General features: G+C 46.3%; 1 protein-coding gene across 3 annotated transcripts in view; it reads left to right on the plus strand.

The window, feature by feature from the left end:
- Positions 1-15289, plus strand: part of CTCFL (CCCTC-binding factor like) — a 28398-nt gene extending 13109 nt beyond the window's left edge. For 2 of the 3 annotated variants that reach the window (XM_036826161.1, XM_036826162.1), the window contains 3 exons: positions 1952-2134; positions 10601-10724; positions 15141-15289. In XM_036826161.1, the coding sequence (XP_036682056.1) occupies positions 1952-2134; positions 10601-10724; positions 15141-15289 (456 nt within the window). Of the gene's footprint in view, positions 1-1951; positions 2135-2610; positions 3386-10600; positions 10725-15140 lie in introns of those variants that run through there. The other variant, XM_036826163.1, reaches the window with a different exon arrangement.
- The last annotated feature ends 252 nt before the right edge of the window (positions 15290-15541 follow it).

Here is a 15541-nt window from a genome sequence, read left to right on the forward strand (position 1 = left end):
GACCGAAGGCAGAAGCTATTTCCTTTGAATAATGTTGCCAGACTTAGAAATAAAAATAGATAATGACCAGTTAAATTTGAATTTCAGGTAAACAACAAATACTTTTGTATATAAGTATGTCCCAAATAATGCAATCTTACATATGAGGCGAGACATTAGTTTTTTTGTTTTAAAAAAATAGATAATAGACATTTACAGAAGTATGTTAACATAGTTGATTTGTTATTTTTAAATGAATTGCTAAATATTTTTTATATTTTTAATTTCTCTATTGATTTCTAATACAGTCAATATTAATAGATATCATCCCCATAAACAAAAGCTCCTTGGAGTTGTTCATGATTTTTTATGAGTATAATGGGTCCTAAGACCAAAAGTTGAAGAACTGAACAGCGGTTTTGAAGCATTGTGTGCTACTGTGAATATTTTGCCACTGGTCACCAAAGGTGGAGGTCAGTTCTTATTGTGTTTCAAAGTGTGGGCTGGAAATAGTATATGCTTTGAATAAAGGAGAGTGAGTTTTTCTTGTAGATTTTGAGCATTAGACTGTTCGGATGCCTTAGGCTCAAATTTGTTTAAATGAACTAAGAGAGCTTCCTGGAAGATGGATGAGACTTGGGAGGTGGTTCCAGGGAGGGTAGAGCCCCAGGTATTTGGGGAGCAGAGAGCAGACAGGGGTACCTGGAGGCCAGGGATGAGGCCGGAGCACTGCTGGGTGCACTGAGCCGCTTTGGTCCTGGAGAACAGCCCTCCCGGGTTAGACCATGACTCCCAGCAGGAGACCAGGTGATGCTTACCTGGGAGAGAGGGATGAGCTGAAAGGTGTGTGGCGGGGAGGTGTATGTTCATGAGAGAAAGATTGCAAGGAAGACCATCAGTTAGGGCATTAACAGTAACGCAGAAGTGGTCGTATATTCCATCTGAATAATCATGCCATTTTAAGTAAAACAAATAAAATGTTTACTTTCGCTTGGCTCTCTCTATATTCTTGTCCTGATGTCCCAAATGATTTACTCATATAAATCTTAGTTAAAATTTTTGGCGATTTCTTTGCCAAGAACAATTATTTTCACCCAAATGCTTTTTTTTTTTTAAAAAAAGGAATTTATTAAATGTATTTATTTATTTATTTATTTTTGGCTGCGTTGGGTCTTCATTGCTGCGCATGGGCTTTCTCTAGTTGCAGTGAGCGGGGGCTACTCTTTGTTGCAGTGCGTGGGCTTCTCATTGCGGTGGCTTCTCTTGTTGCGGAGCACGGGCTCTAGGCATGCGGGCTTCAGTAGTTGTGGCACATGGGCTCAGTAGTTGTGGCTCTCGGGCTCTAGAGCGCAGGCTCAGTAGCTGTAGCTCACGGGCTTAGTTGCTCCGCGGCATGTGGGATCCTCCCGGACCAGGGCTCGAACCCGTGTCCCAGGCGTTGGCAGGTGGATTCTTAACCACTGTGCCACCGGGGAAGTCCCCCACTATGCTTTTAAATCAATATGAAGATTTGTAACACTATCAGGAAGTAGCCGGGACAATGTTTAGATGCTTAATGTCCTTCAGACAATAGATTTTCAAGTTTGCAGGTTCCATCCGCCCTTGTAAACTCAGGTCATGGCAAATAACTATAGAAGTGGGGCTGCAAATACATAAGCTGTTTTGGAGGGGAAATTGATTACGGTTTCACTCCCCAAGGTATGTGCTACTGCATCCCCCCTGGGACTGTGGGACCAGCTGGGATTAATCGTGAGAACTTGGTAACCTGATGGCAGGGACTGTGTAAGCTTGTTTCCCAGAGGCCAGACTGTGCTACTTCCACGGTAGTGCTGTGTCAAGAATGCGTTTGCTTTGTTTTTTCTTAAAAATGCACACATCTTTGGGGAGGAAAAAAAAAGGTATACAATAAATAACGTCTGATGCTAAAAAATTCCTGTCAGTAGCTCAGCCATTTGTTTTCCTTCCCTTCTAGGAACGTCATATGACAGTTCACATACGTACCCACACTGGAGAGAAGCCGTTTGCCTGCCCCTCCTGCGATAGATGTTTCCGACAGCAGCAACTTCTAAACGTGCACTTCAAGAAATACCACGATACAACTTTCGTCCCGACTGTTTACAAATGCCCCAGGTGTGGCAAAGGCTTTTCCCGCTTGGTAAGCTCACTCAAGTCCCAATAAATCCTCCTTGAAAAGATCCCTGTGTCCCCAGGCACGGTGTCACACTTGGGCAGTTTTATCCTGATTATAGAAACTTGCCAGGATTTAAGACAGCATCTGTCATGCCTTAAGAAAGTGGTTATTAGTTTTTTAGAGTCACAAAACTCTTGAAAATCTTATAAACGTGTGGTTTCCCTTCCGTGAAAAAAGACACTCCTGCAGACAGAATCTTGCAAATGGCTTTAGGGAGTTCTCAGACTCCCAAACAATCTACAAAGAACCCCTGCTTTTAGGGTAACATTTTAAAAATTGTCCCTGTGGATTAGATTTAGGCTACTTCACAGAGAGAATGCAATTTTTAATATGTTTTGTAGATATTCTTAGAATAGGGCTCTCGGTACTGTGCTCAGAAATACATTTACTCTTCAATTTTATGTTTTTAGGTGTCATATTAGTTATCTATTGCATAACAGATTACCTCGAGACGTAGTGGCTTAAGACAACCAGCATTTGTTATGTCTCATTTTCTGTGGGTCGGGAAGTTGGGAGTGGCTCAGCCTCTGGGTCTCTCGTGAGTTGCAGTCTGGACGTTGTCAGGGGCCGCAGTCATTTGTTGGCTTGACTGGAGCCGGAGGCACTGCTTCCAAGATGGCGTGCTCAACATGGCTGTTGGCAGGAGGCTTCAGTTCCTCACTACGTGGACCTCTCCGTTGGGCTGCTCAAGTGTCCTCGTGACCAGAGCGAGAGAGAGCAAGGAGGAAGCCACAGTGTCCCCTAATCTTAGAAGTGACACGACCCTGCTTCTGTTCATTAGAAATGCATCATATAATTCAGCCCATACTCAAGGGGTGAGGGGTAAAGTCCCTTTTGAAAGAAAGCGTGCCAAAGAATTTGTGGACATTTTAAAGCCACCACAGATGATTAGCTAGATCCCTAGATGATGTGTGTACTTTATAAAAGTTTAAAATTATCTGAACTTGACTATTTTTATGGAAGAAACTATCTTTTAGAAGAAGATGGTAGGGTAGTTGTGTTTTTTGTGTGGGACGGTTCTGGAGTGTTAATGCTATTAGTTCAAAATTTCAAACAGAAGCGGTGGCAGTGCTCCAACAATAGTGTCATTCGTACTGAGTTAAAATTGTAAAGAAGCTGCCCTTTGGTGTGAGAAACAAGAAAGCAGAGAAAAGAATAAGTCAGCCTCATAGAATCCTTCAGAACATAAAGTCAGAAGTTTTGAAACTTTTCCTTCCATTTGAGAAAGCACATTGGGACTTGCATCTAGAATATAGAAAGAATTTTTACAACACTATAATAAAAAGTTAAATACCCTATTAAAAACAGGCAAAGGGGGCTTCCCTGGTGGCACAGTGGTTGAGAATCTGCCTGCCAATGCAGGGGACACGGGTTCGAGCCCTGGTCTGGGAAGATCCCACATGCTGCGGAGCAACTAGGCCCATGAGCCACAACTGCTGAGCCTGCGCGTCTGGAGCCTGTGCTCCGCAACAAGAGAGGCCGCGATAGTGAGAGGCCCGCGCACCGCGATGAAGAGTGGTCCCCACTTGCTGCAACTAGAGAAAGCCCTCGCACAGAAAACGAAGACCCAACACAGCCATAAATAAATAAATAAATAAATAAATAAATAAATAAATAAATAAATAAATAAATAAATAAATAAATAAATAAATTTAAACCAAAAAAAAAAAACAGGCAAAGGATCTAAGTAGACATTTCTCCAAAGAAGATATACAGATGGCCGATAGGCACATGAAAACATTCGTCGCTAAGGAAATGCAAATCAAAATCACAGTGAGATACCCCTAGGACGAGCCATTAGAATGGCTGTGATCAAAGAAGGCAGATAATAAAAGATGTGGGAAAACTGAACCTGTTATACATCGCTGGTGGGATTTTTAAATGGTGAAGTCACCTTGTAAAACATTCCGGCAGTTCCTCAAAAAGTTAAACATAGAGTTACCATGTGACCCGGCAATTCCACTCCTAGGCACGTATCCCAAAGAGTTGAAACATATGGCCACACAAAAACTTGTACACAGATGTTCACAGCAGCATTATTCATAATAGCCAAAAAGTGGAAACTACCCAAATGTCCATCAACTAACGAACAGATAAAACATGGCCCGCCCATACGCTGGAATATTATTCAACCACGAAAAGAAGTGAAACACTGGTACGTGCTATATAACACGGGTGAACCTTGAAAAAAGCCAGACACAGAAGGCTACGTATTATATGATCCATCTTGATGAAATGTCCAGAACAGGCAAATTCATAGAGACAGAAAGTAGATGAGTGGTCGCCAGGAGCTGGAAGGAGGGGAAATGCAGAGTGACTGTTTACGGTATAGGATTTCTTTTTGAAATGTTCTAAAATTGATTGTGGTGGATAGTTGCACAATTCTGTGAATGAACTAAAAACCTTGAATTATACATTTTAAACAGGTGAATTTTACGGTATGGGAATTATATCTCAATTAAGCTGTTTAAAAAAAATAAAAGAAAGGGATTTCCCATTTCTGGTTCCATGTGTAAGGAACTTGGAAGTCACTACTTCATCCTAGCAAGTAAAAAGCTGAACAGAGTGAAAAATCAACAACTCTTTAGGATCCGTAAAAGAGGTGAGGCCACAGGGCAAACCGCTGCCCCCAAGCTTGGAGACACAGGTGAATGCAGGGGGTCCCCTCTTACCTGAGCAGAGACTTAGAAGCAGGAACTGCTGTGGAAGCCAGTGCCGGTGTAGGAGAACCAGAGCTGTCATTGATGAATTGCTGGAGGCTCGGTGTGGGCAACTCTGAGTGTTGAAAGGTGCAGGGGGATCCAGTCATAGGGGGATCCCCACAATATTGTGAGCTTTACCACCAGGAGTTTAACAAGGTTCCCACAGCGAATATCTAAGAAAAAAACAAAAAATCTCCTTCTGCTTCCTGCAGGGGGAGTGGAAAAGGAACCATTCTTCTTAACAAGGCCTGTCCTGGGGGTAGACTAGTTAACCAGTGCCTAATCTGCTGGGGTTTTATCAGAGCCTAACTGACCTGGGGAAGGGAAATACCCAACTCCACCCCATTCTAGACATTCTGTCCCACCCAAGAGGGGAGAAAAAAGAAACTGAGAAACCACAGCCCAGAGGCACAGGCTCACGAAAAGGCCGAGCCTTCAACACAGGCTGGAGAATGCACCCCACACCACCACATTACTAAAGGCTTATTTACGGCAGCTTCTTTTATCCAATAAAAAGAAAAATTCCAAGGCGTGCCAAACAGCAAAAAACACAATTTGAAGAGACAGAGCAAGCATCAGGAATGGCGGGGATGATGGAGTTATCAGGCCAGGAGCTTAAAACAACTATGATTCACATGCTAAGAGCACTAACAGAAAAAGTAGGCAGCACGCAATGTAAGCAGAGCTGGAAGTCCAAAGAAAGAACCAAAAAGAAGTGCTAGAGATCAACAACAATGTAACAGAAATGAAGAATGCTCTGATGAAGGAAATCAAAGAAGAACTAAATGGAGAAATATTCCACGTTCATGGACAAGAAAACTCGATATCATTAAGACGTCACCTATAGATTCAATGCAATTCCTATCAAAATCTCAGCAAGTTATTTTGTGGATATTGACAGACTGATTCTAAGGTTTACAGAGAGAACAAAAGACCCAGAATCGCCAACACAGTATTGAAGGAGAAGAATAAAGTTGGAGGACTGATGCTACCCGACTTCAAATAAAGCTTCAGTAATCGAGAGATAGTGCAGTATTGCTGCAAGAACAGACAAACAGATCAATGGAACAGAATAGAGAGCCCAGAAATAGACATCCATAAATACAGTCATCTGACCTCTGAGGAAGGAGCAAAGGCAAGACAATGGAAAAAAGATAATCTTTTCAACAAATGATGCTGGAACAACTGGACATCCACGTGCAAAAAAAAAAAAAGGAATCTAAACACAGACCTTACACCCTTCACAAAAATTAACTCAATGGGTCACAGGGAGAAGAGGAAGCTGGGACGAAGTGAGAGAGTAACATTGACATATGTACACTACCAAAGGTAAAATAGATAGCTAGTGGGAAGCAGCTGCATTGCACAGGGAGATCAGCTCGATGCTTTGTGACCACCTAGAGGGGTGGGATAGGGAGGGTGGGAGGGAGGGGATATGGGGCTATATGTATACATTTAGCTGATTCACTTTGTTGTACAGCAGAAACTGACACAACATTGTAAAGCAATTATACTCCAATAAAGATATAAGAAAAAAAAAATTGGGTCACAGACCTAAATGTAAAACACAAAACTATAAAAGTCCTAGAAGATACCATATGAAAAAAATCTAGATGACCTTGGTATGGTGATGACTTTTTAGATAAAACACCAAAGACATGATCCATGAGAGAAAAAACTGATAAGCTGGGCTTCAATAAAATTAAAAACTTCTGTGAAGGACTATGTCAGAAGAATGAGAACATAAGCTACAAACTAGGAGAAAATATTTACAAAAGTCACATCTGATAAAAGATTTATCCAGAATATAAAGAACTCTTAAAACTCAACAATAAGAAAACAACCCAGTTAAAAAATGGGCCAAGGACTATGACACCTCACCAAAGAAGATATACAGATGGCAAATAAGCATATGAAAAATTGTTCCCCATCATATGTCATCAGGGAAATGCAAATTAAAACAATGAGATACCACGACACACCTATTGGAATGGCCAAAATCCGGAATACTGACAACACCAAACGCCAGCGAGGAGGTGGAACAACGGAAATTCTTCTTCATTGTTGGTGGCAGTGTACAATGGTGCAGCCAGTTTGGAAGACAGTTTGGAACTTTCTTACAAAACTAAACATACTCATACCACACAATTCCACAGTCGTGCTCTTTGGTATTCACCCAAAAGAGTTGAAAGCTTATGTCCACACAAAAACCTACACACAGGTGTTTATAGCAGCTTTACTCGTAATTGCCCAAACTTGGAAACAACCAAGACTTCCTTGAGTAGGTGGATGGATAAACAAACTGTGGTGCATCCAGACAGTGGAATATTACTGAGCGCTAGAAAGAAACAAGCCAGCAAGCCATGAAAAGACATGGAGGGGGACGTCCCTGGCGGTCCAGTGGCTGGGACTTTGCCTTCCAATGCAGGGGGTGCGGGTTCGATCCCTGGTCGGGGAACTAAGATCCCACATGCCTCGCAGCCAAAAAACCAAAACATAAAAGAGAAGCAATATTGTAACAGATTCAATAAAGGCTTTAAAAATGGTCCACATCAACAATGAGACGCCTGATTGAACACCTGTATGGACCATAGCCTCCTGGACTTTGGTGGATTTTGACCCACCTCTTGGATGGCTCCTTGTGCGCAAACAGCAGTAAGATGGAGAAGGTGGAGAAGTTTCGTGGTCTATATACCTCCTCTTTTGTTTTCCCTCCTCTCCCTTGTCCCTTTCCGACTCCTCCTTCTTTAGTAGATTGTAAAGAAAATGTTAGCATCAGAGAACTAGAATTGGATTGAAAGGGCTTCCAAGAATGGAGAGAAAAGCTTTGGTAGAGGACCAGGTAAGTCAAGGGATCTTAACCACGCGGCAAGTGTGTGATTTGTCTTGGATGGAGCCAGAGTGCTTTTTCTGGAACTGCATCATTTTGACAGTGCCACATATGCTCATTTAACACAAATTTGTGAAGGACTTACTAGGTGCCAGGCTCTGTGCTAGCCCTAAGGACGCCGGATTCATAAGGTTGGAGTTATGTCTTTGAGGATCGTTAAATCTATTAGTTCCCTAACATTGTCACTCTTTTTTTGCTGTTACTCTTTTTTTTTTTAATTAAAAACATTTTTTTAGGTAGAGAACTTCTTATTAATTCCCTTTTAATTTAAAAAGCAGGTTTTTAATGTAATAATTTAGCATGGCATAAATGTTTAGTCATTACAGTTGGAAAATTGTTACTCTTTTTTTTTTTTTAATTAATTAATTTTTGGCTGTGTTGGGTCTTCGTTTCTGTGCAAGGGCTTTCTCTATTTGTGGCGAGCAGGGGCCACTCTTCATCGCGGTGCGCGGGCCTCTCACTGTCGCGGCCTCTCCTGTTGCGGAGCACAGGCTCCAGACATGCAGGCTCAGTAGTTGTGGCTCACGGGCCTAGTTGCTCCGCGGCATGTGGGATCCTCCCAGACCAGGGCTCGAACCCGTGTCCCCTGCATTGGCAGGCAGACTCTCAACCACTGCGCCACCAGGGAAGCCCCTGTTACTCTTATTTTTAAGAGAAGTTACAAAAGTTAATGGTAATCCGAAACCAACAAAACAATGGCAACAACAACAAAAACATTTAATATCAAAGAAAAACTTCTATTTTGAAGATGTTATCTAGAAAGAGTGAATACTTTAATTAAGTGAAATAATGATTATTTATTTATGGACTTATGGTTACTTACTGGTTTTTGTGTGCCTAGTTCTTTAAAGATCTAGCATGACCAGTGCTGAATACTTCTATTCAACTTGTGATTCCCAAGAAGAGGAATGGGTGTCACTTTCATCTCTTTTGCTGAACTTGTAAATACAAGAAATGACATTGTTATCAGTACATTATCTTTGTCTAGGAGGACAACAGTATACTTTGAATTAACTTCCTGTGTTAGGAGTTCATAGTATACGCAGTAATACAAAATGAACTGCAGCAACTGCTTGTGGGGTAAAGGATTATAAGTGTCCCAGATTAATGAAAATGGTGCAATTCTCCTCAGATTTCCCCTTTCTGAACATGACAGCAGCCAGTTATTTTCCTGTTGAAAATTCTCAGATGTTGTATGACAGCGAGTGGAGTGAAGCTATTTCTTCATTAAGAATAGCTATTAAGGGGGCTTCCCTGGTGGCGCAGTGGTTGAGGGTCTGCCTGCCAATGCAGGGGACGCGGGTTCGGGCCCTGGTCCGGGAGGACCCCATATGCCACGGAGCAACTGGGCCCGTGAGCCACAACTACTGAGCCTGCGCGTCTGGAGCGTGTGCTCCGCAACGAGAGGCCGCGACAGTGAGAGGCCCACGCACCGCGATGAAGAGTGGCCCCCGCTCGCCGCAACTAGAGAAAGCCCTCGCACAGAAATGAAGATCCAACACAGCCATAAATAAATAAATAAATAAATAAAATAAACCCAAAGTTTAAAAAAAAAAAAAAGTAAGCAAGCTGAAATATTAAAAAAAAAAAAAAAAAAGTATATGATTCACACACTTCCATTCTTTAGCCCACAGTGGTCCCAGTGTATCTCTATACCAGAATGTCACAGGGCCACCCCTCTCCTCCCCAGTAAGGACCCCTGCTCTGGATTCAGAATACTGGGCACCTCCTCTCTTGAGAAACATTTCCCTGACACAGATGTTTGTTATATTACTTTGCCCCCTGGGCCTAAATGTCCATATGTTTACCTAAAATCTTACCCCACTTATTCTTTTTAAAGTCTGGATGTGTTTTTGTTTGTTTTGTTTGCTCATCCAAACTGATGTCAGGAGTTCTTAACCATGAACTTTGTGAAGTTGTAGGGAGACTGTGTATGGAGATACACATGCCCTTTGCTGGGGAAGGAGCCTTGCTTTTTATCATATTCACAAAGGAATCCTTGACTCCAAAAGGCTTGGTTTTATATACTTGGTCATCCTATAAACCAGGGATTGGCACACTTTTTTCTGCAAAGGGCCAGAGAGTAAATATTTTCAGCTTCACAGACCAGTTTCTGCCCCAACTACTCAAGTCTGCTGTTGTAGCTCAAAAGCATTTTGCCAACCCCTATGGATAAGCATAAAATGGAAGAAATTTAAATACCATCCCCCTCCCCTTACATGTGGATCCTTCCTCTTTACCCCGACGCACCAGGACAGTCCTGAGCGCCACACTGAAGTCTCGATGGAAATTAGGGGTCACATTTTATATAATCAGCATATTTAATGACATGCCGCCAGTATCTTACTTTAGCATATGGACTTAGTGTAAGTGGTCTCACTTATTTTAAACCATCCTGAGTGTAGACAAAAATATATCGTTACTAGGTTTGATAGGAAAGCTCTGAGCTTCCTTTTTAATTCCAAATGTTGTACAGTCTTAATAATACGTCCATGCATAGTGGGTCTGGAGGGAAGCTGGCAGGGCAGTAAAATGCCCATGGCATATTATTGATTTTCATAAAATCGAGGATATATTGAATTTTTCAAGCCTCACTTCAGTAGAAGCAGTCTAGGAAAATTAATTTGGTCTTCTCATTGACGACCATGACTTTAAAAATATTTAAAAATAAGCTGGGTTTCGGCTAGACCAAAACACAACAGAAAAAAAAAAATCATCTTTTTTGTCCAAGATTACCCAAGGCGCGCGCTCCTCCCCACTTCCCGTCTCTTTAGCCGTGGGTTTTCCACGCCATTCCCAGTGATGCTGGCTTTCCCTGTGCTCTCATTTCTCTGGCAGAATAACATGCAGAGACACTTGAAAACGTGTGGCTCCGGGCAAGAAAAGCCAACCACCTCGGAAAAAGGAAGACGAACAAAAAAGAGGAAGCCGACCATCCCGAAAGAGACAGCCAAGGAAGCCGGTACCTCATGTTAAATGAATCAGGTTTTATTTTGACGGCGGTTTTCTGGTTGTACGTTTCCCTGGGTGCTGAGCGTTACGGTGCAGGGGACGCATCCAGAAACCCTAAGTGTCCGACCCCAGCAGGCGCCTGGTCCCAGCAGCCGTTGCTGCTGCCGCCCCGACGGGCGGGTTGGTGAAGTGGGGGGATGCGCAGGGGAAGTGAGCCTGGGGACCCCAGTGAGTCCACACCCCCCGTCACATGGGGTCCTGGCGGGACGTGAGAGCCAGACGATGACGCTGCACGTGCCCCCGCTGTCCTTGGTCGTGCTGGTGGACCGTCCCCGTGCCTGGTGGAGCTATGGGCCTGTGTCCATCTCCTGGGGCTGCCGCAGCAAATGACCACATGCTGGGTGGCTTAGAACAATGGGAATTGACTTGCTTGTAGTTCTGGAGGCAGAAGCCCTAAATCAAGGCCATCAGCAGGGCTACGCTCCATGTGCACGCTCTGGGGTGTGGGGGGGGCCCCCTTCCTTGCCTCTTCCGGCCTCCGGTGGCCCAGGCGCCCGTGGGCCTGTGGTTGCATCACCCCGTCTCTGCCTCTGTCTGCCCATGGCCGCATCCCCTGTATCTGCGTCTCACCTTTTCTGTCTCTTATACAGACACGTGTCATTGGCTTTAGGGCCTGCCTGGAAGATCCAGGATGATCTCATCTCGAGATCCTTCATTACATTCTCAAAGACCCTTCTTCCAAATAAAGTCCCAGTCCCAGTTTGGGGGTTAGGATGTGGACGTGTCTTTTGCGGGGCTGCCATTCAACCCACTCCAGGCGTCAGTCTTTTCCCTCCAGCCTCAGGGAGCAGGTGTGAGTCCCCAGGTTAACACAGGGGCTGTCCGTGCCCTGTCGGCCCTGTGAATGGCTCTGCTCCACGAGGGGGAGGCCCTAGCTCCTGTGCAGCTGTTCTGTATGTTTTCTCTTCCTTTCGTATGAGACTCTTAGAACTTAGAGTGTGATTGGAAACCAAGGCAATCTTCAGCAAAAACAAATGGAAAATGTTTGCATGACGTCCTCATCCTTTAAATTCCCTGGATTTTGATTCCAGCCCCAATCCTGGACTTGTGAATGTTCCCACGGATAGTTGGAAGCCTCTTCCTTCCTTCAAGGGTTGTCAGATAAAGTGGAGGACACGCCCAGTTAAATTTGAATTTCAGGTAAACAATGAATAACTTTGTCGTGTGAGTATATCCCACACGCTATCTGGGATAAACTTATGCTAAGCAATGATTCAGTGTTTATCGGAAACTCACGTTTAACAGGGTGTCCTGCAGTCCGTCCCTTTCCCCTCATCACCCACCCGAGGTCACTGTGTTCCGCCGGCCTTTCCCTGCTCTCCGCAGCCCTCGCGCTGCTGACCGGCCATCTCTTGACCTCCTGACCCACTTGCTACAGGCACAGCCTCCTGGCGTTTCTCCTGCCCCTCTAGCTGCCCTCCCCCGACCCCGCTTCTAACCATAGCTCCTCCTCCTCCACAGTCGGCCTGGTGCCCATAGAGGACCGCTGCCCCCATGCCCACACCTGTGTCATGTCCACACCTATATCCACATCCACACCTGCACCCACACCTGTGTCATGTCCACACCTGCACCCATGTCCACACCTGCGCCATGTCCACACCTGTATCCACATCCACATCTGCACCCACACCTGTGTCATGTCCACACCTGTATCCATACCTCCGCACTTATGCCCTTGCCCTCGTCCACAGCTGTGTCCACACCTGAACTGCATCCACACCAGGCCCACGCCCTGTCCTTCAGGCAGGTCACTGGTGTCCAGAACTGCAGCCCCCGTAGCCTCTGCAGATTGGGGGTGAATATTCAGCTGCCTGGTGAGCACCTCTGCTCAGCTGCCTCAAAACTGAAGTCTTGACCCCCCTCCGCCATCCCTCCCACCCTCAGCCTTGTTCTCTCCCACATCCCCGACCCACACCGGCGTCTGGGCCCCTGAAGCCGCGGCTCACGCTGGCAGCCCCTCTCGGCCACATCTGGAGGCAGCCGGTCCTGGCACCTCGGCCCCTGCTCATCCCAATTCCACCCCTGCCTCCGCCTGGCCCAGGACACCATCTCGCAGCGCCTCTCGCGGCTGCCGGGGCACCTTTCGCACGTGCACGTTGGGCCCGTCCATCCTCACCACCCAGCCCCTTGCCTGACCACCCTCTGCTCCAAGGCCCAGGACCCCAGACGCAGCCCCCCAACTCCGGCTCCCAGCCACGCTGGACCCCCTCCCATCCAGGCCAGGCTCACCCTCTCCTTTGCCGGGGGTTCCTGGGTGACTGTGCCCCGGTTCCCCAGGCTTCCACCTGTACCTCCCTGAAAGCTCAGCTCTGAGCCCCGACCGGGTCAGCTCCCTTCATGTGCCCCCAGGACCATGCCTCTGCTTTGCAGACCCTCACCCGGGGCTGAGTTTCACGTTTCTCTGACCCTCCGGTGAGTGCCCATTCTCAACTGCACCGTGCTCCCCTGCAAGCCGGGCCTGGCCGTCAGGTCGGTCCCCAGCTTCCCCCGACCAGGCTGGCGTCAGTGTCGGTTCACGCACCGCTTATTAAATAAACCAGCGAGTCATGAGCACAGTCTCTTATGGGCAAAGTCAAGCAGGTGAAGTCGACTCAAATCCTTCAACCACGGAAAAGAGACCCCGAGGTCAGGTTCCCCGGACCCCTCGGCTGGATCCCAAGACGCCAACACGAATGTATGACCTCCCGGCTAATTAGGCACCTACGGGCCCCCCCTTGATACACAAATGCAGTATCTTCTTTGTGCCTAAATGGTTTGGCACAATTCTTCCTGAATAAGAGTAGCCTTCACTGGAGGCCTTGAAATCGTCACCCTCGGTTGGTGACATTTCTGCCAGGGAGCAGAGTTCAAGTCTAAGGGCTTCCAGCCTGGGCACCGGCCTCCGCGGTTGCAGGGCAGCACCTCACCCTCATTAATCCTGAGCTGACCTCTCCCCAACGTGCTTTCTGGACGTTGACATTGAAAGAACAGAAAAAAAATTTTTTTAGTGATGAAGAGTGGGTCCCCACGTGCGTCTTCTCCCCCATTTACTTACACTAGTCTTTGAAACAGGACCGTTCTGTCGACGAGCTCTGGGAAGGGCCCTGGAGACACGGCTGGCGTTGGCTGTTCATGAGCCAGAAGGGCAGAAAGGGCAAAGCTCTTGCAGGTTTAAAAATCGGGGATGAAAAGACTGGATATATTAAAACGTTTTGCATATCGAAGAGGGTCAGCTGTGTATTCAAAGCAAAGTGTGAATTGAGACAAGTAACCTGACTTGTATTAGCCAAAAACAGGACTTAATTCGCACTTCAGGGGTTTTTTTTAACCTGCATCCTCCAGGTAATCGTCTCACTTCTACTTTTGCTGTGTTAGTGGGTCAGCGTGTCCCCCACCAGGTCCTCGGTAGATTTCTGCAAGTTACTGTCAGACGGCACCTATTCCACGACTCTTGTGTTCATCTTCGTACACAGGGCCTGGGTCTTATTCCTCTCCCCCCCTCCCCCCCCGCCCAAATGCTTCAGGGAACCATAAGCAAAACTATGCTGCAACAAGTTTGAAGTCACATGCGATAAAAGCCTTCTTCTGCACGGGGCCCTCTGTCTCTCATTCCCCATGCCTCGTCAGTGACTTTCCGCGGGTCTTCTTGGGGAGGAATTTGGAAAATGGGTAGGGGGTTGGATGTGGATGTGAGCCTCTGTTTTTAGACTCCCAACGTTGGGCTGACTGTTTAGAAGCTGCTGGAAGGAGGGCAGGGATGGTCACGGATCTGAGTGTGGCTCCCAGTGTGTACCTAGCAGGACGCTTGACCCGGAGGTGACTCGGGGTATGTTGATTAGCTGATGGGACAGGTGTCCCGAGAGCAGCTGGCCTTTTTCATTTCATCAGTGTCATCCCGTGGGCACCAGGACAAGACTTGTGTAAGCGGTCCGGCCACTAATTCACAGGATCTGCATTCACCTTAGGCTGTGGTTCTCAGCGGGAGGTGATTTTGCCCCCCAGGGCACAGGTGCCTGTGTCTGGTGGCATTTCTGGTTGCCACAGCTGGGGGAGGGTGCTTCTGGCACCCCGCGGGTGAAGGCCAGGGAGGCAGCTAGCCACCTAATGGTGCGCAGGACAGGTCCCCACAGCAGGGAACCCTCCGGTCCTAAATGTCTGCAGAGCTGAGGTTGAGAAGCCCTGCCTTAAAGCTGAGGTTAAGAAGCCCTGCCTTAAAGAGTTGAGATCAGGATATTTGTACTGTCCTATAAATGGAAGTATTGTTTTCTAAAATGCTGTGCTAAAAATTCAGCGATTGTTTCCAAAATACAGTTGCACCGTTTATCAATTCTGATTTCTTGGCTGCTTTCTTTTAAATTTGCCAACCCTGTGCCTTTTCCCCAAGAAGCCGCTGCCGAGGAGGCCTCCCTGGTGAGCGGAGAGCAGTACCCGGGAGGGCTGGTTCCCATCGACTTCGGAGAAGCCACGGCTGGAGGCGAGGACCTGGATGAAGACATGACCTGTGAGATGATCCTGGCCATGATGGAGAAGTGATGGGGAGTCAGGGTTCAGTGTTACAACATGTTGTTCTTAATGCGCGTCACGAGGGTTTAGCACCGTCTGTGAAACAGTTAAATTCATGACAACGGATGGTCACAGTTTTTCCAGAGCTTGTGGTAGCGCCTAGAATTGTTTGCCTGTTTTCAGCTGGGTATTTCAGAAACGCTGCAGGTATTTGATAAAGGGCCCAAATCCTGAATTGGAGGATGAAACCTCAAACCTATTAATTCATTCACTTGATACTGG

The sequence above is a fragment of the Balaenoptera musculus genome, chromosome 15, assembly GCF_009873245.2.
Source record: "Balaenoptera musculus isolate JJ_BM4_2016_0621 chromosome 15, mBalMus1.pri.v3, whole genome shotgun sequence".
Classification (NCBI taxonomy): Eukaryota; Metazoa; Chordata; class Mammalia; order Artiodactyla; family Balaenopteridae; genus Balaenoptera; species Balaenoptera musculus.